The following is a 21666-nucleotide window of genomic DNA, read 5'->3' as shown; positions in this document are numbered from 1 at the left end:
AAGCTGAACAACATGATGGATGGCAGGACTGAAATATAAAGAGAACTACGATGATTGTTTATTGCATTAAGACAGACCTGTGGCCTCTGTATCACAAACTCAGTACAAATCTTAATCCACACTGGCCAGGGCTTTGGAATTGCTCCTCATCACACCCCAAAGTTAACAACAGACAGTGTTTTGACCCCGAAGAGGGGCCTCAAAAAGGAAGCAAAACAATTTTAATAACCCTCATTTTCAGTTTGATAAAGTCTATGAGGACTTATTTTATTGAACCTAATGTACTCTTAGAATGAGACAGCATTTGGCCACATAAAAGGCAGAGTCCCCATGACAGGAGATGGAAGAGCTGAGTGTAAATAAGAACCAGCCTGGCTCTTAGGAACAAACCTGATTTTACTGTGTTTGGTATTTCATCTCTATCTTGGTTTTTGTTCTCATATCACTGTTGATGCAGTTGTATCCTTCACGCTGTAGGTAGCACCTGGTTCTTTTCCCTGAGGAGCTGTGGGTAGCTGATCTTTTAAATTCACCGTGGCTCTCCTGCCATCTCCATGACAGGTGCTGCCCACATGAGGTACCTGGCATGAGAAGCTCTGCAGTGCCTTATGTTCCTAACTCACTTATTCCTTACGGCAATTACTTGACTGCTCTAAGTCTTTCATGAGGTCGTGTGCTTCCTAGGAGCAGAACCTGTATGTATTTTTGCTCATCATTATATAGTCAGTATCTAGCAAAGGGCCTGCCACGGTACAGACTGAACAAATAACTGACCAGATGAGTCGATTTTGCCTAGATTATTTCTCTTCAAATCACTGTCGTAGGAAGAAGAATCGCTCTCACCCTTTCCCCATGTTCCTGTCTCAGCTCACATCAAAACAGAAACTTCCCCAATACTCCTTTTAAGGAGGTTCCAGTCAGTTTCTCCACCTGCTCCTCATGAAGAGAGGGGTAATTTAAATGACAGGTGAGATGGTGAAATCCTTCCCTTACTGTCCCCTTACTACTGAGGGAGGCCAACTGTCCAGGAGTATACCACCTTCACACTCTGTGCTCAGGCATGGAACATGCTGGGACCCTCCCTGACCTGGGCAAGCTTCTATTCTGTAGACATTCTCTTGTCATGTGTGGATCTGAAGCCTAGAGACAGATTCAGTAATTTTATTTCTCAATTAGGTGTGAAGCTGGAGGCGAGGAAGAATGACTATTTTAGTCCCCTAGAAAACCCTAACAACTGCACTGAAATGAGGCCAGTAGGAGCTGCAACAGCAATACAAAGACAAACAGCAATGTGACAGGCCTGTGAGGGGGTGTCCGCTGCCTGCCTCTTTTCACTTAGTCTATAAGCTGCTCTCTAAGAATATCAACAGAAATACTAAAGTCCGTATGTCATGGAAAATTTCACAGATCCAGGCTACCTTGGAGGGGCAGTAGTCACTCAACCCAACTGAGCTGTCAAGGGCATCATTTAGAATAGGTTTGCCACAGAAGCCTTCTTGCTGCAGGCTAAAGCTCCAACCAAAAACTAAGCCAGTGCTAATGGGGTCAGCTTGGAGATGGATCCATGGCTATATTCATCTCATTTAACAGGGTTACAGCAGGCTATGTCTGGAGTGGACTAAAAGATCCACAAGGCCAGGCATGGTGGCTCACGCCTGTAATCCCAGTACTTTAGGAGGTGGAGGCAAGAGGATTGTTTTGAGTCTAGGAGTTCGAGACCAGTCTGGGCAACATACGAGATCCCCTCTCTACAAAAAATTAAAAAAAAAAAAAAATTAGCCAGGCATGGTGGTGTGCAACCGTAGTCCCAGCTACTTGGGAGGCTGAGGTGGACGGATCACTTGAACCTGGGAGTTCAAGGCTACAGTGAGCTGTGATCACGCCACTGTGCTCTAGCCTGAGTGACAAGAGTGAAACCCTCTTTAAAAAAAAAAAAAAAAAAAAAAAAGATTCACAAAACCTCAGTCAACGAACAGTCACGTGTTTCCTAACAAAGAAAATGGTTGCAGCCCTACAGCTCATACTTAACCAAGGCATGCAGGTGAAGTGAAGAGGGCTTCCTGACATAATATCCCTGAAAAGTGAACACTAGACAGACTGGCTTTCTGAAAATGGCTGAGTATCACGTCTCCAGAGCTACTGAGTATCTGAGAAGCTGTCACCTGGTAAGACATGTTGTGTGTGCTTGGTTATACTGTGATGACGGCTAAGATTAGAAAGGGGTGGTCAGATGTGCTACCTAGATGAGGACAGGTCTAAGACTAAGCTCGTGGAATAGGTAGCAGCCAGGCAGGGGCAGGATCTGATGACTCCGGAGGGTGCCAAGGAGGATGGGCCCATGAGGCATCTGTCCAACCTCATCTAAGTTGACTCTAACGTAACCATCCAAGTAAACTGATCTGGCCCTATGCAGAGTCTGCATTTATGGCTTAGGATTAGACTCTTAGCACTGAGAACAGAGGCTGTTTCTTCTCTTGTCTTTATAGCATTATCTGCTAAACTCATCCTGTACAATGAGACACTTCAAACACTGCACAAGTCACCTTCAAGGCCTCTGCCCCTCAGCTGTAACTGTAAATTCCAAGTTCACCTCAACTGACAATCTGTGAGATTCTGAATGGAATTGAGTGATGAAGTGTTATCTTAACATCTCACAGGTGTGATCAGGAAAAACAATTTATACTCCGCAAACCTGCTTCAATGAGCAGGAGAGTTTGGGAGCGACTTTATGTATCATCTGGGCTGACTCTATCTCCAATATGAGACTAAGAGATCAACTGATTAATCCCAATACCCTGAATGGTGATTAGGGATTAGGAAACCAGAAGGTGGAGCACCAAAAATAACTTGTCTTTTCCAGGTGAGAAAGCGTCTTGGACCTCCTTAGATTCCTGTCCACTTTTACACATTCTGAGGCTGTGTCCTTCGCATGAGAATTATTAATTCTATCTTCCTGGTGAGTTGTATCTATCATCATTGTGTAATGACCCCCTTTCTTCCAAATTATGCTTTTTGCCTCACAGACTGTGTGTGATATTGATTTGCCTTACCGGGTTGTTGTTAGTATTTTCTGGGCATGTCTTGTTTCACCTCTTGGATGTCAACCTCATTACCTCATTCTGTCCTCTACGTCTCATCTTGTCTTTCATGTCTTCATCTCTTTTTCTCTCAGGGATCTGTTTCTTTAGCTCTGCTTTCTTGGACCAGATGGCTTTTTCTTGCTTCCCTTTCCTGGAGGGGCAACCCTTTCAAGGCCATGTTTTCCATTTCTGTGGGTATTAAAAACCCAGTCCCTCTGGTCCACTGTCATATTGGCCCCTAAGCTTTCAGTTCTGCTTTAAATGACCTCTCTGCATTTGGGGACTTGCCTTTATTTCTTCCAAGTCCTGATCTGCTTTGATATTCTGTATGTCTATGGTGGGTGTGTTGGGGTGGGGGAGGAAGAAGTAGCAGCATGTAAATTCTACCTGCCATACTTCTGGAACTTCAGATGTGTTCTCTTTTCACAGCATGTTGTTGCCATGCAGGGATTTGACAATGTGCCCTAAAACCACCACTGAAATGAGACCCAGGGTCACTGGACCTTCCCCCACACACCAAATTCAGATGCTCTGGAATCTGGCTGTCTTTAGCAGCCTGTCGTCTTCTGGGGTCCTTCCAAAACTAGGTTAAACCAAGTGTGGGTTGCCTGTGGTCCCCTGTGACTAACAGGGAGGTCACACACTTCTTTCTACTTTGGAGCTGAGTTCTATCCCTGCACTGTCCAACAGAGGAGCCACTAACAGATGCTAGTAACAGATGCTAAAGTAACAACAAACAACAGAGGAGCCATGGGGCTATTTAAATTTGAATTAATTAACAGTACATACAAATACACTTGCTCAGTTACATCAGTCACATTGTAAGTGCTCAACAGCCACACAGGGCTAGTGGCTTCCACAGCAGACAGTGCAGAATTAGGGCATTTCGATCATCGCATGTAGTTCTACTGGACAGCACCGCTTTAGCCTAACCCCAGTGGTTTGACAAAGAGTTCTCGGCAGCACTGCACCACTGAAGCCTGCATTCTCAATACCAGCATCCAAGTTGTGAGTGGATTCCAAATTAAAATATGTATAGGCATGGTTGTTACTTAAATATAGCTGGTTAGCCTGTAAAAGTTGAAGAATTCCCTTTAAAGAACATGCATTAGAAAGTTAACAACCTTCCAAAGGCAGAGTAATATGGGAGAGTGGAATAGCACCTAGCACCTATTATGTACCAAGCACTGTTCTAGGTGGTCTACATTTAATGTAATATTTAATCTTTAAACAATCCCTAGGTAGGCTGTTTTGATACTGTATCTCCTCCATTGTATAAGTGAGAAAATAAGTCAGAGAAGCTTATGACTTGCCCAATGTCACACATTTAGTAAGCACTGGAGTTGATAGCTAAAGCCAGGTATACTTAATTCTTTTCACTTTAAACCTTGCTCCTCATTTTAAAATTTCTGTTGATTCACCTGGCAGGGAAAGTGTCTATCAGGCATACTATGGGTGACTATCATTTGACCCTTTCATCATTCATTTTAATGGCTGGCAGCTGGCTGAAAGCAAGGGCAGCTGTTTAAAACACTGCCGGAGATGAAGAAAGGGAGCACTTACTTCAGTTTTTCTAAGTGTTTAAAAAACCTCTCAGTCCCCTTTAGTGGCTCAATTACCAAAGTTTTAAAAAAGATAGTCTATGCTATCTTCTGTGCTTAGTTTTTTAAATGCCAATGGAGTAAAAGATACACACTAGGAATATATAGGTTATCTAGAATGACCTTATAATTCTGCACATATATGAAATACTGAAACTTAGCATTTCCCACCATTTATTTACTCCTTCATTCAAGGTGCCTACTATGTGCCAGGCACTGGGACTATTAGAGGCAGTCCCATATCTGACAGCACGGACAAGCAAGGGAGGAAGATATACACCAAACAGGTTCTTTGTGGCCTGAATGTTCCTCAATAATATAATATTCGCACTATTATTGTGAGCCATATATTCATCTGGTGGAAATTCCAACGGGGCAGCGGTGAAGCTCTACTTTTTGAGATGAATGTGTAACAGAATGATGGAGTTTTGCAGGAACATGCCGAGCTTAGAGCGGCTGAACTCATCCTTCCTGGGGGAAACTGATCCAGAAGGGAACGCCTTTAGAGAAATACACACCATGCTTGAACACGCCAATGAGAAGGGACTTATCGGCTTCAGCATCCCACCAATCCACTGGGATCTCCATGTAGTCGATATCGGGCAGAGGCACATCCAGCTCCCTAGGGAAGGAAGGGCGTAGACTCAAAACAACACAAAAGCTACTGGCCCAACCCTGGTATTGGGCCACAGTCCTAGTGGCATGCTGAGATGCTAAGGTAACAATAAACAAAAGAGTTAGGAAGGCTGTGGGTCATCGTTTCTCAACCAGAGCTTTGCATGAGAATCACTTAGGGAGTGATTTAAGCATAAGTACTTGATTTCCAGGCTCCACCTTTGACAGCCTGACACAGTCTTAAAGCACCTCTTGGAAAACCCAATGTCAGTTGGTCCAGGGTAGCATTTTGGGATCCACATGTATGGAGTTCTAATGTGCACCTTATGTGAACCACAGCAAAGGCCATTGATATATTGGACATCTGAAGGTAGAGCTTCCCCAACTTACTATTTTAAGTACCCAAATCATCGTGGCTCAGTATGTTGCCGCAACAAGTAGAGACCTTACGTACCATTTAAGAACAAGAGTCCACTCTGGAACAAGTGGGTATATCAGGAGGCCTTTCAGAGGGTAAGTGCCATAACAGGTGGCACCTCCTGGCAGTGGTCTGTTAGATTAAAAATGATCAAAAACTGCATTGCTCCTGGCCAAAGGGATGCACATAACTCACCCTAGGCCAGACATGCAGGTGTTAGCCCCTCTCTGAGTTTCTGTCTGTGTTTTGAGAGCTCATATAAACCCTAAGTTCACTGTCCTCATTCATCTGAGTACAGTCCTTGCTCTTTAAGGCTTTGGGGTTTAGGGAATAGCATGCACCTGGATGGCTTCTCCCTCCCCCTCCAGCTGCCTCCGAAGTTTCTTCTTCCATCAGGCTCTTACTGTGACACAGGACTGAATGCTCCCTACCAGGCCCAGCTTCCTCTGTGGGGCAGTGTTTCCTGACCCCCACCTTTCCAGGATCCATGGCTCTGCCTGCACAGTGCCATGGCTGAATGACTTCTCTGGGATGAACTGCTGTTCATGTCTCATGGCAACTTCTCCACAAGAAGGTATTCAACCTTAACAGGAGCAGTAAGAGACAGAGGAATGCAGAGGAAGGAAGAGGGTGGGCAGCGGATTTACTCTCTCTGTGTTCTACCTAGCTACCACCTATGACTTCCTACACATGACAGCGGTAAGTTCAGACTACTTCTGCCAGGTAACACCTGATGGAAATTATCAGGCGGAATTCTGCTGCATTTATATGCCTCAAATTGAACCTGTCCATCAAACACACAACCTCCCCATCCCTGCTGGAAATTACAACAGTGACTCTGAAAGGCATAAAAAGTGACAACAGTTGCTGAGAAGCCTGGCTCTGATTACAAGTTGCCCCATGGGTAGGGTTGTCTATGTCCCTCCCTCTTACTTTAGAGCTCCTATGAACTCGAGAGACACCAGCATTGCTCAAAGGAAAGCAAGAGAAAGAAGAAACCATGGCCCCAGGTAATCTCAACACAAAATCCGAGTATCAGCACTCTTGGTATTCTCTAGGAATGACAGGTGTGCACAGGGCTAGCAAACTGCACCTGGTGGCCCCATTTACAAACTGGGTCTTTCTGACAGCTTTATTAAGGGCCAGCTGAGAACCTGGTAGCCTCATTCTTGGAAATCTTGGGATACTCCCACAGGATTCTATAGCTTTCAAAACACTAATTTGCAAAACTAACATGCAACAAATCAAATAGGCCGCACATATTATTCATATGATCAGCAAATAAAAGAAATACGTATATGAGTACTATCGCCAAGAATGGGATGGTGGGTAAACTTCCAGTCTATACATGTCAGATCAGTAACTGACACTCATTCTACAGTAAATGACTATTTTAAAAGAAAATTTACAACACTTTTGAGGGAAATAAAATGAACTAACTCACCAAAAGCTAGGTTTCTAAGAAATGGTTTTCTCCTTTATTTTATTTGTAGATGACCTGATGAATTGTCCTTATTCTACTTGCCTGTTCTCCCATCCGGGTCACTGGTCCTGGGCAGGGGGTAGGAGGAACATGGGCCTCTTTAAGCACAGGCAAGTTTGGCCAGCTCCATGAATAGGCATTTTATGTCAATTCTTTAACGTTGACATGTTAAGTTTGATTTGCTTTACCTGGCAGGAGTTCCTTCAAATGCTTTCTCAGCTGCTTCTCCCAGTATTTCAGCTTTTAGGTAGTACAGCATCCGGACTCGCAAAAGTACTCTATGAAAGTTGAACACATTAATGCAAACAAATTAGAACCCATAACTGTCTGTGAACCACATGCCCAAGTTAACACTGGGAAATTCTGGACATTCCCATGTAGTTAATATTATGAAGTAATAGAAGAGAAGGCACTAGAGAAACAAAACATTATGGCAGACATTATTATGCTCATCCCATTTTACCAAAAAAAAATGACCACATCAGTTATCTGTTAGATCATCCTCTGAGCCACAGGGGGCAGCAGGAACAGACAGCGCTTCTCATCTTTAAGAGTACTCACCCCTTCCATGTGGCCACAGTGACCTGTTAGGCAGAGGTGGCTTCTGAAAGGCCAGCTACTGAAGAGTGAGTAGGGTGAACAGTGGTGCTTTCAAACAGTTTCACTTGTACACAGTTAAATGAACAAATGAATAAAGGCAAGTGTCTATTTTTCATGGCAATATGTCTTCTCTTCTGAGGTGCTCAATTCATTTTTATTCTATATGGACCACAATCAGGCTCCACGGGAATGCATCAAACATGTCTCAGACAAAGCAATTAAGCAAGTATTTGTTGGGCAACTACTATATGCTCTGCATCTTGCCGGATGCTATAGGTATGTAACAAAAGTAATGCCTTTCGCCATCAGAGGACCCTTGCCCACAAGCCGGCATCATGCTCTTGGGCATCCCAGCCTGCAGAGTCATGAGCCAATACCCAGTCTGTGGTATTCTGTTATAGCAGCAGAAAATGGACTATGACAAAGGGGTAAGGCCTCTAAGAAAGCACAATTTCTATCTATTAGATCTGGGTAGAAAGTGCCACTGTGGGCTCAAGTTGTAAGTGGAAACACACAAAGTCAGAACTTACAGATTGCAGAGAACCCTTATTATCTCTGGTATACCATTTCTCATCTCAGCTGTCAATCAACTCAAATAATTCTGAGAGTATTTATTATTACTTTTTGAGATGGAGTTTTGCTCTTGTCGCCCAGGCTGGAGTGCAATGGCGCAATCTTGGTTCACTGCAACCTCCCGCTCCCGGCTTCAAGCTGTTCTCCTGCCTCAGCCTCCCGAGTAGCTGGGATTACAGGTGCCCGTCACCAAACCTGGCTAATTTTTTCCATTTTTAGTAGAGATGGGGTTTCACCATGGTGGCCAGGCTGGTCCTGAACTCCTGACCTCAGATGATTCACCCGTTCTGGCCTCCCAAAGTGCTGGGATTATAGGCGTGAGCCACCGCACCCAACCTGTTTGTTTGTTTATTTTTAAAGCCCAGAGAATAAGAACTCTTAGGAATTTACAACCACTGCCAATCCTTAATTTGTAGATGGTCATAGCTGACAGCCTCCTTAGTAAAAACTGGAACAGAATGTCAGAGTCCTGCCTGCTGAGACTTAGCTCAATTAAAGTAGGGCTTTCCTGAAAATGTCTGTCTCCTTAAGACAGGGAGAGCTCTTTCCATTTCCATAAAGAGAAACAAATGTGTTGATGTCTGACAATATCTGCAGCATGAGAGAACAGAATTTAAAGCCAATAGTATTCAATTCTCCTCCAAATGGAAGGGAAATCAATTCAGAGGATGGATGGACAATTCCTTCTAGCCAGCCCCTCCTCCCAGCTGGCATCTGAACTCAAAGGGACACACAGCTGCAGCAACTTTGTAACGCCCTTGGTTTAGCCAAAGAAAACAATCCATTAATATTTTGGGTGGCGACATATCCTTTTTTTCTTTTTAAAAGTATTTTACTGATGTGAAATATACTTCCATAACGTGCACAATGCAAAAATGTATAGCTTAAAGATTTCCTACAAACAAAACATACATGTGTATTCAGCATCCAGATCAGGAAGCAGACTATTTTCCCTTAAGTCCCCTTGGTATTCCCTTCCAGTTACTATCCCACCCCCAGTGGATAACCATTATCCTGTCTGCTTTTAGCTTGGATTTGAAACAGTGCTTTTTCACTTTTTAAAAGTTCTTTAGATGATAATTTCACAGCTAAAATAATAATCGTGCTAATAATAACAACACATTGAGTGCTTACTGCTGTCTCTGAAGAGCTTGTACTTTTGTGTACAATAGTTTTTATTACAGTATTGGGCATGAGACTTATCTTCAAATATTTGAGGTGATCAAGGGAAAGGATTAAACTTTATCTGTAAAAGAAAAAAAAAACACCACACAACCCAACAACTACAGAATCATTAAGAAGATGTTACAGGGAGACGGGAAAACCCAAGCAAAAGCTCTTAACCTATAAGATAATAAATTCTTGATTACCAGAGGTGTGCAACCGGAGGCCCTCACACTGCCTACCAGGAATGCTGGGAAAATAACTCTTGCATGACTTTGATACGAATTAGATCGTTTCCAAGGGTCAGATACAATGCACAGTGGTGCAAATATCCATATGTAAACTTGCCACTGTTTTGTGGCTGAATGCCCTAAGTCCCCAAGACTAAACTATATGTGAACAAAGTTTCATTTTCAATCACTGTTTTCTTTTTGCTGCCCCCAGCTGTTAGCCTACAGACACAAAGCATACTACCTCAAATGCATGCCTATCAAATAACTAAAGGCCATGAATGGCAACAGCAAACTGGAAGAGGAGGCTGAGAGTGGCAGTGACTAAGGCCACAATGTTCTGCCCTTGTTAATGTGACCTCAGGGGCAGAGGATGAACTGACTGGTTTTTGAGAGTCAAAACAGAAAAATCCTCAAGGGTATATACAATGCAATGGCAGAGGGGCCAGGTTCTGTGGGAGAGCAGAGGTACTGTTAAAGGAGTTACAGGACCTGTAACATGAATTCTGACCCAGTTGAGACCACAGATAATGCATCCTGTTTTTCTAGACCTTGCATGGAAACAGCACAAGAGCATGAAGCGGTCTCCCTGTGACGTTCCCAGGAATCGAAGCAGTCTGAGCCGGGCTGCCACCCGGGTATGGGAGGAGGGACACTCACTTGTTGCAGTGCTGTTTGAGATGTTTCTTATAGCCGTCATCATGCAAGACCACCTCGGGGTTGCAGGTGGCCAGCCAATCTGCATCCTTTAGCTCTGGGATTAGCAGCTGGTTCTTCGTCTTCTTCCCCTTCCTCCCTCTAGGGACTGGGGCAGACAAGCCTGAAACAGAAAGAGAGCATAGGGCAAGTGGATAGCCAAGGAGGGTTAAACACGAGTTTTAGAACAGAGCTGGACTGGGGTTTGTTAGAACAGAGTTGGGCTGTGGTCTGGATAGCAGACCCTACTCCTTAGCCCATAGGTGGTGGTGGTGGGAAGGCCATGCACTTGGTCTCCTCCTTAGTAAACAAAGTCCAGGACCACTTAGTCTGTCAGTAAGATTTCCCAAGTACCCTGTGAGAATTAAGAAAGGTGTAACATAACCTGTGCCCTTTGGAACTACAACCTGGCTGGGAGAAAAGGAGTAATTGACTTGAAACTTCAAGGGAAGCCTTAACCAAGGACAGGGAAGAAGGAGTGTGGCATAAGAAAAGGCACAGACAGAGGTGGGACAGGGACAGGATGGTGAAATACAGAAGGCAAGTCAGAGAGCACTGGGTGTGCATCCCTAATTCAGAGGGGGAACCCATGTGAGATTCAGGTTAGTGGGCAGGACTGGATGTGGGAAACTTTAAGAGGGCCCAGTTGTACTTAAACAAAATATCATAGGTAACACTGGGAGATTCTGAGGCAGAACTGAAAGCAACATCTTTTCCCACTGGTAACATTCTGAAAAACACCTGAGAAAAAGAAGTCTCCCAAAACACAGCCACACGGCCCCGCAGAGGAAGAGGGAATGAAGTGCATGGGAATCTGTGCTTCTTAGGTGTGGCCCTGCCACCTCTCACCTGAGTGGTTCTGGAGGGTCTGGGCTTGCCCGTCTTTGGTAGGTGTGATCAGTTCCCAAATGAAACTCTTGATCTTCTCGTCCCCCTTATAATGCTTGACACAGTACACCAGGAGGGCACGGCAAATCATCTCCATGTCCTTCTCGTTCAGATGCCATTTGAATCGGCCATGAGTCAGGATGTCCTTCCACCGGCCCCAGCTGACAGTGGACATAGAGACAGGTGTTGGAGGGAGGATGGGCCAGGCCATGCATGCAGCCTCTCCACAGGAGGAGAAACAAGAGCCATACATGCTTTTGTTCTCTGTAGGTCTGTTAATCATCCCAAGGGCTTTGTCCCGAAAGGCCTTTGAGGACCACCTGACTGTAGCACACTAAATATCACTAAGGTGGATGTTGGACACTGAGAACTTCATATGGCCACTATAATGTTAAAAAGAGAGGGACCAAAATACTGGGAGCAGGGAATAAATTTGGAATTAAAGAGTCCAGCAGCATTATTCAAAAGCAATGATGAGCTCACAGAAGCTGAACCTTTGATTTCTACCAGAGTCAAAGCCCCGCACGAATCATGCCTTGACTATAACATCTGTTGTGTGGACTCCTCATATATCCTTGGGGGATGGGGGGAAGCAGGAAATCAGTACCAGACAGCAAATTAGTACCAGAGATTTGCTGTGACAGGCATATGAGAAAACCATGGCATGTCTGCATTGTGGTTGCAGTGCATATGGTGACTGAGGGATTCTGGGCAGATGGCATAGTTCCCTCTTGCTCCAACAGATCACTCTTTGCCCTATAATCCCAAAGGTGACTGGAGAGACATCCTAGACAAATCTTGGGGACTGAAAAACAGAGGGGAACAAACAACAACAACAACAACAGAACCAAGCAGAGCCAATACCCACCCAAAGATGAGCAGGTTCTTCTCTACCCGGAAGCACTCCGCTCGGAGGTAGCGCCTGGCTTTGTCATTGAGGCGCCTGGATCTTGTAGGCCTTTCATCTGAGTCGCTGTCTAACTCTGAAAACTCCATGAGCTCGTCTTCCTCAAACGAGTTGTAGTGTTTGGTCTGCTTTCTCACGCGAGGTCGGTCGATCACTAAGCTTTCCTAGAAATGGAGAGGACTACTGGGAAGAAAGTCCTCTTTTCTCTACTCCTATCACAATGCATAAGTGTATCTCCAGACACATTTGGGATAGAACCTTGTCCCTGTCTCATCCTCCAGCACTAAGGGCTCTTCCCAGCACACCTGCTGTCTCCATGACCACAGGACAAACAGACAGGATTCTCTGGGACTTGCTCAAGTTGGCGTGCTCCCTGGCCCCCAGTGCTGCTTGTCACCATCTGTTCTTTCTGTAGTCATTCTACCCGGGGTGTGGGCAGGCAAGGCCCACCCAGTAACCAAAGTGGTGGTCAGCTCTTGCTAAGAAAGCCTGGAGTGGTGAAGACCCAGCTGTTCTGCCCAGTATGCAGAGAGCAGTCTGCACTCTGGAGACAAGACAAGCCAGAGAATTCCATCTGCTCAGCAACTTTCTGAAGACAAACGCATATTCCTGCTTTATTTATCTGCCTTTGACAGGTTCTATCCACAACCCTTTGCCTTTCACTGAAAATACCATCTCCAGCTCAGGAGCCTCGGTCATTCTGATGGCTCCCCTGGCCGTGTGTCTTCTATAGTCTCCATTGCTTCCTGCTCCTCACTCCTTCCCCCTATACCTCTTCCCCAAGCCAGGCTAACTTCCTGAGTACTCCACACAGCCCAGATAACAAATGTCCAGTGTTATCCCTGCTTTGATCACCGTGCTTCCCAACAAAGAAGGCTCCAATTGCTTCTGCCTGGCTACAGAGCCACAGTGCTTTCTTCCCCTGCTTGGACCCAATGTCCTGCACACACAGTAGTTTCTTGATTGTGACACTGTGAAACACTTAGAACAGGTTACTAAAGGGGACTGTAGGATCTTCTTAAACGAGGAAAATCAGCATTTCTATTTATACGAGAAAAGAGGGTGGATTAAGCAACCTGTGGTGGTTCTGGCTGGGTGCTGGTTACTGAATTAGCTAGCTACAAGGAGGGACTGTCTCCCGGGTCTGTGGAACCATAAGAGTTCAATACTTACCTGAGAAGACACTCATCCTGAAGTGAGGTGACAGGGTCAGAGATGAAGGAAGGGAAACCAACATTTAACAGGCGCCTCACAGTGGGCTGGGCACTGGTGCCAGTTATATCCACAAATGCTACCTTGTAACCCCACAGTGTGGGCCTCACCACCTCCTCTTCTACTAATCTCAGTGGGGGTCAAGTACTTCATCCAAAGGCATACTCTGGTTTCACTCCGAAGTCCATTCTCTTTCTCATGTTTAGAATTAAGAAAACATGAGACACTGAAAGAATGGAGGTAAAGCCAACAAATTTTTGTCATGCTTTTTCCTTCTTCCTATTATATGTGAAGTTTCTCTCACAGGAAGTGTTGAAATAGAAATAAAATAGTCACATGCAAGGGACAGAATGTTGGCTTGAGACAGAGGCCTGAACTTGACCCTGTGTCCAGTTCCAGTTCTAACTGCCTTCATCTAATTTCCCAGGTGCCCAACAGACTGAATGGCCATTTAAAAATGACAACAGTTAAGATTTACTGAGTGTTGTCTATGTGCCAGGCATATTTTAAGTATGGTAAAAATATCATTTAAGAACCAAGACTCAAGAGTAAATAATGACTTGAGCTGTGTAGGAATTTACTATCATGTATGACATAAGTGAATGTTCCATGGAATAAAATATTATTATGCTGTACCTTTTCATTCTTTGCTTCAGTGTCCAGTTCAGCTATTTTAGCCCATTTCTGCCAAAAGTTAGGATCATCTAAGGAAATATCTGTTCTGTTTCCTGAAGCCACAAAGCTAGCCTGTGAAGAAGACAAGAATTAATAAACTGTGCTTGAACACAGTACAAACTAATAAAACACCAGTGTTACTTCAAATACAGGAGAAACCTAAGTATATTATCTATTTGCATTCAAAATCAAACCCTTAACAGGGCTTCCAAAATGAATGTGAAAATCTCAAGGTTATTCTTTTTTTTTTTTCCTTTTATTTTAAAGATTGGGTGAGCAAATTACAATTTCAACTGAAGGGATCATTTTTTTTGGAGCTTAAGCTTGGTAGCAGGAAGGCAAACCCTGGAAGACAATGGCAATGTGCCACTTGGTGTCTAGTTCCCTATGAAAGAGTTAACTCTTAAAACTTTTCTAGATTTTTTTTCAGTGCAACAGTTACCAAATGTCTGCTATGGAAAAGGTACTGGGCTGGGCAGTATGAGGTGTAGAGACAAGGGATTGTTCACCCATATTCTCCTTATAAAACACAGAACATCCCACTAAAAAACTTCCAGGTGTCACCAAACAGGAGATTTAATCAAACAGGTCACAAAGCTCTCACAGGACTCAGCAGTGGCTGTGGCTACGGAAACCTGAGAGTGATCTGCTAAGTTTTAAATCCAGTGGCCTCAACAGCGGAGAAAAGAGGCACCCAGACTAGAAGCTGGGAATTTTAAGTAAAATCTCTTTCCCATTAAATAAACAAACTAATTGCTTGAGTTTGGGGAATGGAGTGTTCACTGGAGCTTCCACTCTCTAACGGTGATGAAGAAGTGGTCTATAAGGAAATCAAGATGTCCACTGGAAAGTTTCAGAGCAGTCCTTGCAAATAGAGCCAACTGGGAATAGGAGTGTTTATTCTGTCTGTTAAAGATCAGCTCTCAAAGATGAGGAGTGGTATTTTCTTTGTATAGCCCCTGACTCCCTATTCAGACTTCCTTCCTCTTCTAAGGATCTATATCTTTAGATAGGCACACAGACTAAATGTGCAGCCAATTTCCAGGATTTGCATTCAGAGGAAGAGAAGCCCTGCTAATGGGTTTCAGAGAATAAACATATTTTTTTCTCTCCCACCCCCAACAGCTCTGGAGAGAAGGCCCTGTACCTTGGCAAAAGTGGACCCTTTCCCCTCAGACTGGATGGTGATGGTGTGCGTTCTCCTCTGCAGAATCTGGTCTATGTCTTCTTCACAGAACTTGGAACCTTCATCTTCTTCGTCCATTAAGGCTCCATAAGCACCTTTCCGGAGTAGGTCCTCCACCTCCATTTTTGAGAGCTGCTGTACCTGGACAGGTCACCAAAGGCTACTCACAAAGTGGAAAATGTATAGAAGAAAAACAGCCTCATATCTGGTTTTTGTGGTTCAGTGCATAGTTCCTCCACGAACTGCATGTCAGAAGAACAAAGGACGTGGGCAACAAACTTCAGCTAGTGAAAACCCAGATGCGATACTCTGGGGAGGGCAGGCAGACAGTCCTCTATAGGCAGCTCTGAAATAAAGCCAAGCACATGATCCAAGGTCCCTAACATTCTTCAGGACGTTGGTTATTATCAAATGTCACAAGCCACTACAACTATGCACCATTGAACATGGTATTTTTGACATCTTTATATTTTAGTTAAAGCCTGTATCTTTAAAAACTTCCAGATGTACCGAAACAAGCAGAACAATGATTTATTCATTATTAAATAAATACATATATTAGTATTGTAAATGATGGCATTTCTCAACTAAAAAAAAAAAAAAGATCCCATGACAAATGTGATCTTCTCAACTCTTGAGGAAAACAGGAAATGGGGTTCCAAACACCCTTTTCTGGTTCTAATTAAGAATCTGGTTCTCTTTATATCAATCACAAGAGAGAATTCCATGACTCTCTGCATGACTAACTTGAAGTATTATACTTAGCAACATACGCATAGCTAAGAGGATATGGAACATCTGGACTAAAGACAACTCATTTAGAAGGTTTAAGCATCCAATCTTTGATGCCCTGAGCCCAGAGATTAAGGAGATATTCTGCTTTGTCTGCCTATACTTTAAGACAATTTAAGAATCTTAGCTGCAATTCTTATGCCCCCAGAGGGGGAAAAATACTTTAACTGCCTTATTTTAACCTGCTAATTTATTCATTTGTTTACTGACCATCCGGCACGCCGAGCACTGTTAGGGGCCGAGTACACCCTCAAAGCTCAAAGTCTGAGGTATGAGATAAGGCACAGTAACAAATTCAAGGTTTTTTTTTTTTTTTTTTTTTTTACATTATACAAATACAATGTTAAGATCTGCTAGCTTCTAATGGGCACAGTTAAAAACTGTTTACTGAAATGTTACACCAAGCTGGGCAATCCTACCTCATAAATGCTTCTACAGATTTTCTTTAACCACCTAGAAAACACAGAGACCTGACTCTGAATCATGCCTGGTTGTAGGGAATTACCCAATAATGATGTGAGGGCTGGCTCAATGCAGCGAAAGTGAACCCTGAAACAGCCGTAAGAGAAGCCCGCCTGGGCTGTGCGACCAATGCTCCTTAAGACTCCAGAGTAGGCCCATCACACTCACCCCATTGGTGCCGCCCTTTCGGTTGATGTCCTGAAGAACAGCCTTGTCCAGACCCAGCTTTAGGCTGGCCTTGTCAAACATCTCGCGTTCGTAGGAATTTCGAGTGATGAGGCGATACACCTTCACGGCTTTGCTCTGGCCTATGCGGTGACATCGGGCCTGAGCCTGGGAAGAAGGAGGGTCATATACATCACGTCACCATATATATAAAACGGCAGCAGCCCTGGAAATCGGGGAGTGCTTACATGTCATGTGGTGTGAGTGGCCAGCTCTCGGTCACAAGTAACAGGACTGATTTCAGAACACAGTTCATACCCAAAGGTTGACTGCCACCTCCGTGGCCATTCATTTCTTTTCCCATCGTGTACTGACTACTGTGTGCCAGGGATAAAGCAACGAGAAGGACATGGTGTCCCATCCTGTGCCCCCACCCCGCTGTGGTCTGTGCAAGGCACCTTGTGAGTGGCACACATTCCCAGGATGCTGTCCTGTCCTCTTGGAAGATACGCTTCGGAGCTGGTAGCACTGAAAGTTTATTCTTAAAATTTTGCTACTGAAATTTTCAAACATAGACAAAAATACAGGACAGTGTAATGACCTCTTATGGACAATCTTGTTTATTTTTACCACACTCCACCCTCCCAGATTGTTACAAAGTAAATCCTAAGCATGATACTGTTTCATCCTTACATATTTCAATACACATTTCTAAAGATACAAACTCTTGTAAAATATATATTATCATTGCCACACTTAAAAACAACTGCATTTCTGCTGTGTCACTGAACAGGTACCTTTATTCCCTGTATTTTCTCTGAACTAGGAGTTCTACCTTGGAACTTGATCAGCTTAGGATTTGAGCATCTGAATATCCATCAAGAGGCACATGGTATCTGGTCATCTTTCTTTTGAATTGATGATCATTGCCTAGATCTGTTAATTCATCAGGGGCTACCCTAATGTACAGTTCATATAGGCGGGGCAAGCTCTCTCTTTATGTAATCAGTTTCCAAAATAACATCCCAAAAAGTGAGCAATGAAATTTTTTTTTATTACTTCTTTATGGGATACAATGAAGGCATGCATTTAAATATATCTGCCATGTTTTACTGCACTGCAGTTATTATTCTTATTGCTGTTTACATTTGGCCCATAGGAGCCTCACTAAGTTGGCTCCTGAGTTCCTTCAACATGACCTCTTCAAATGTGGAAAAAACGAAGATGAGAATCAACTCTGTGGTATTTGAATAGACTGAAGGTATCAGTATGAACTCATGGTTAGGTGTATATGTATATATACACACATATACATACACATACACAGATAAAGAAATAGGTATGGATATGTTTACATTCATGTTTGTATGTTATATCAAAGACTAGTAGTCTTTTGATAGTTCCCTTGCTTTCAACATATTCTACATTCCTCTTATACATTTCCTGTCCAGACCTGGCTTCAGCCATTTTGTTTCCAGGAGTCCTAGTTTCTTTTAGTGGAAATGTTTTCCCCCCAAGTAAGCAAGCAGAGGGGTGATTACTGACACCGAGAGGAATAGGTGGCCACGCCATGTGAGTGAGCCCTGCGGGTATCACTGGACACCCAGGGCCCTTCCTTATCTTGGCCCAGAGAAATGTGGCCCTTGCTCCTCTGTGAGTTAGTGGCAGAGCAAGACTGGAGCCTTGTACTTCTGCTCCTGCCCCATGATCTTGATCCTGGAGTCCAGAATTGCAAGCAATGGGTGTCCCCCATGTCTGAGGCCAGGCTGCTTGAGTTGGATTTGAAGTTACTGGACCCAGAGAAAGGGTAAGTCTAAGCAGGAATTCTATGTTTGTGCATAAGGGGCTCACCCAGTGCCAGAATCCCTGGATATGGAAGCCTCCATCCATACCCTGCCCACATTCTTCCCCTAACCTCATGGCTTAAAATGACACCAGAATTCCTATAATTCAGTACTAAAGTGACCCAAAGACTAAGAAGCCCAGTAAGTACTGGGACAGAAAAGAGGCCACTGGGGCGTACAGGAAAATACCATTAGAGCAGGGTGGATCCCAGGCACCTAGAGGTCCTCCTTGCAATAAGAAAGCCTGAAGTTCATCTTGGTGCCCAAAATTTGCATATCCTGTGATATGGTTTGGCCGTGTCACCATCTAAATCTCAACTTGAATTTAGCTCCCAGAATTCCCATGTGTTGTGGAAGGGAGCCAGCAGGGAGGTAACTGAATCACAGGGGCCAGTCTTTCTAGTGCTATTCTCGTGATAGTTAATAAGATCTGATGTCTTTATCAGGGATTTCCACTTTTGCTTCTTCCTCATTTTTCTCTTGCCACCGCCACATAAGAAGAGCCTTTCGCCTCTTGCCATGATTCTCAGGCCTCCCCAGTCATGTGAAACGGTAAGTCCAATTAAACCTTTTTTTGTTTCCAGTTTTGGATATACCTTTATCAGCAGCATGAAAATGAACTAATACAGAAAATTGGTACCAGTAGAGCGGGGCATTGCTGAAAAGATACCCAAAAATGTGGAAGTGACTTTGAAACTGGGTAACAGGCAGAGGTTGGAAGAGTAGTTTGGAAGGTTCAGAAGAAAATAAGAAAATGTGGGGAAGCTTGGAACCTCCTACAGACTTGTTGAATGGCTTTGCCCAAAATGCTGACAGAGATATGGAATGGTTTCAGAGGGTGAAAGCGCCAAACCTTGGCAGCTTCCACATGGTGTTGAGCCTGAGGGTCACAGAAGTCAAGAACTGAGGTTTGGGTACCTCCACCTAGATTTCAGATGTATGCAAATGCCTGGATGTCCAGGCAAAAGTCTGCTGCAGGGGCGGGGCCCTCATGGAGAACCTTTGCTAGAGCAGTGCAGAAGGGAAATGTGGGGTCAGAGGCGCCACACAGAGTCCAGGCTGAGGTGGTCTCAGATGGAGATGAGGAACTTGTTGGGAACTGGAGCAAATGTGACTTTTGTTATGTTTAAGAAATGAGACCGGTGGCATTTAGCCCCTGCCCTAGAGATTTGCAGAACTTTGAACTTAAGAAAGATGATTTAGGGTATCTGGTGGGAGAAATTTCTAAGCAGTAAAGTGTTCAAGGGGTGACCTGGGATCTGTTAAAAATATTCAGTTTTATAAGGGAAGGAAAGAATAAAAGTTTGGAAAATTTGCAGCCTATGCGATAGAAAAGAAATGTCAATTTTCTGGGAAGAAATTCAAGCCGGCTACAGAAATTTGCACAAGTAACAAGAAGCCTAATGTTAATCACCAAGAGCATGGGGAAAATGTCTTCAGGCCATGTCAGAGACCTTCATGGCAGCCCCTCCCATCACAGGCTTGGAGGCCTAAGAGGAAAAAGTGGTTTTGTGGGCTGGGCCCAGGGTCCCTGTGCTGTGTGTAGCCTAGGGACTTGTTGCCCTGTCCCAGCTGTTCCAGCCGTGGCTGAAAGGGGCCAACGCACAGCTCAGGCTGTGGTTTCACAGGGTGAAAGCACCAAACCTTGGCAGCTTCCACATGGTGTTGAGCCTGAGGGTCACAGAAGTCAAGAATTGAGGTTTGGGAACCTCCACCTAGATTTCAGATGTATGCAAACGCCTGGATGTCCAGGCCAAAAGTTTGCTGCAGGGGCGGGGCCGTCATGGAGAACCTCTGCTAGAGCAGTGCAGAAGGGAAATGTGGGGTTGGAGCCTCCACACAGAGTCCCTACTGGGTCACTGGCTAGTGGGCTGTGAGAAGAGGGGTACCATCCTTCAGGCCCCAGAACTGCAGATCCACTGACAGTTTGCACTGTGTGCCTGGAAAAGCCACAGACACTCAACGCCAGCCCATGAAAGCTGCTGGGAGGGAGGCTGTACCCTGCAAAGGCACAGGGGTGGAGCTGCACAAGACAACAAGAACCCACCTCTTGCATCAGCATGACCTGAATGAGAGACCTGAAGTCAAAGGAGATCATTTTGGAGCCTTAAAATTTGACTGCTCTGGTGGATATCAGACTTGCATGGGCCCCCTTTGTTTTGGCCAATTAATCCCATTTGGAATGGCTGTATTTACCCAATAACTGTATCCAAATCATATCTAGGAAGTAACTAGCTTGCTTTTGATTTTACAGGCTCATAGGCAGAAGGGACTTGCCTTGTCTCAGATGAGACTTTGGACAGCGGACTTCTGGGTTAATGCTGAATGAGTTAAGACTTTGGGGGACTGTTGGGAAGGCATGATTGATTTTGAAATGTGAAGACATGAGATTTGGAGGGGCCAGGGGCAGAGCGATATGGTTTGGCTGTGTCCCCATCCAAATATCAACTTGAATTGTATCTCCCAGAATTCCCACATTGTGGGAGGGACCTGGGGGGGAGGTAATTGAATCATGGGGGCTGGTCTTTTCCATGCTATTCTCACGATAGTTAATGAGTCTCATGAGATCTGATGGGCTCATCAGGGGTTTCTGCTTTTGCTTCTTCCTCATTTTCTCTTGCTGCTTCCACGTAAGAAGAGCCTTTTGCCTCCCACCATGATTCTGAGTCCTCCCCATCCATGTGGAACTGTATGTCCAATTAAACTTCTTTTTCTTCCCAGTCTCTGGTATTTCTTTATCAGCAGTATGAAAATGAACCAATACATCCTGGTTTACCAAGTTGTTCTTGGGGCATGAGGGAGGGCTGAACTTGTTCTCCACTGTAACTTTATTAGACTCAACAATGCTGGTCACTTCCTGGGAGATCCAGACCCCACTGAGGAAGGAGCACATAGCTGGCAGGCAAGGGTTTATATGTGAGGCCACCAAGCATGGGCAGCAGAACAGACCCTGGGCTCTCTGTGCACAGCAGAGTCACCAGGAAGACCAGAGCAAAGGTCTTCATAGCATGGGAATAGCTAATTTTTCCTCTCTCTTGCCAGGCTGCAGGGCAAGTGGCTGAGAAACAGTCTAGT

At 44.5% G+C, this 21666-nt stretch overlaps 1 protein-coding gene across 3 annotated transcripts in view; it reads right to left on the bottom strand.

Moving 5' to 3' along the window:
* Window positions 1-21666, bottom strand: part of CHD6 (chromodomain helicase DNA binding protein 6) — a 208636-nt gene that overhangs the window by 38607 nt on the left and 148363 nt on the right. For all 3 annotated transcript variants that reach the window (XM_008017154.3, XM_008017167.3, XM_073006519.1), the window contains 8 exons: window positions 16751-16915; window positions 15290-15469; window positions 14104-14214; window positions 12217-12419; window positions 11310-11509; window positions 10425-10584; window positions 7386-7475; window positions 5200-5303 (listed from right to left, as the gene is read on the bottom strand). In XM_008017154.3, coding sequence (XP_008015345.3) covers window positions 5200-5303; window positions 7386-7475; window positions 10425-10584; window positions 11310-11509; window positions 12217-12419; window positions 14104-14214; window positions 15290-15469; window positions 16751-16915 — 1213 coding nt within the window. The remainder of the gene's footprint in view (window positions 1-5199; window positions 5304-7385; window positions 7476-10424; window positions 10585-11309; window positions 11510-12216; window positions 12420-14103; window positions 14215-15289; window positions 15470-16750; window positions 16916-21666) is intronic.

The sequence above is a fragment of the Chlorocebus sabaeus genome, chromosome 2, assembly GCF_047675955.1.
Source record: "Chlorocebus sabaeus isolate Y175 chromosome 2, mChlSab1.0.hap1, whole genome shotgun sequence".
In the NCBI taxonomy this organism is placed as follows: Eukaryota; Metazoa; Chordata; class Mammalia; order Primates; family Cercopithecidae; genus Chlorocebus; species Chlorocebus sabaeus.
Note: the sequence above shows the minus strand (reverse complement) of the source record. Positions and strands in the feature narration are given on the sequence as shown.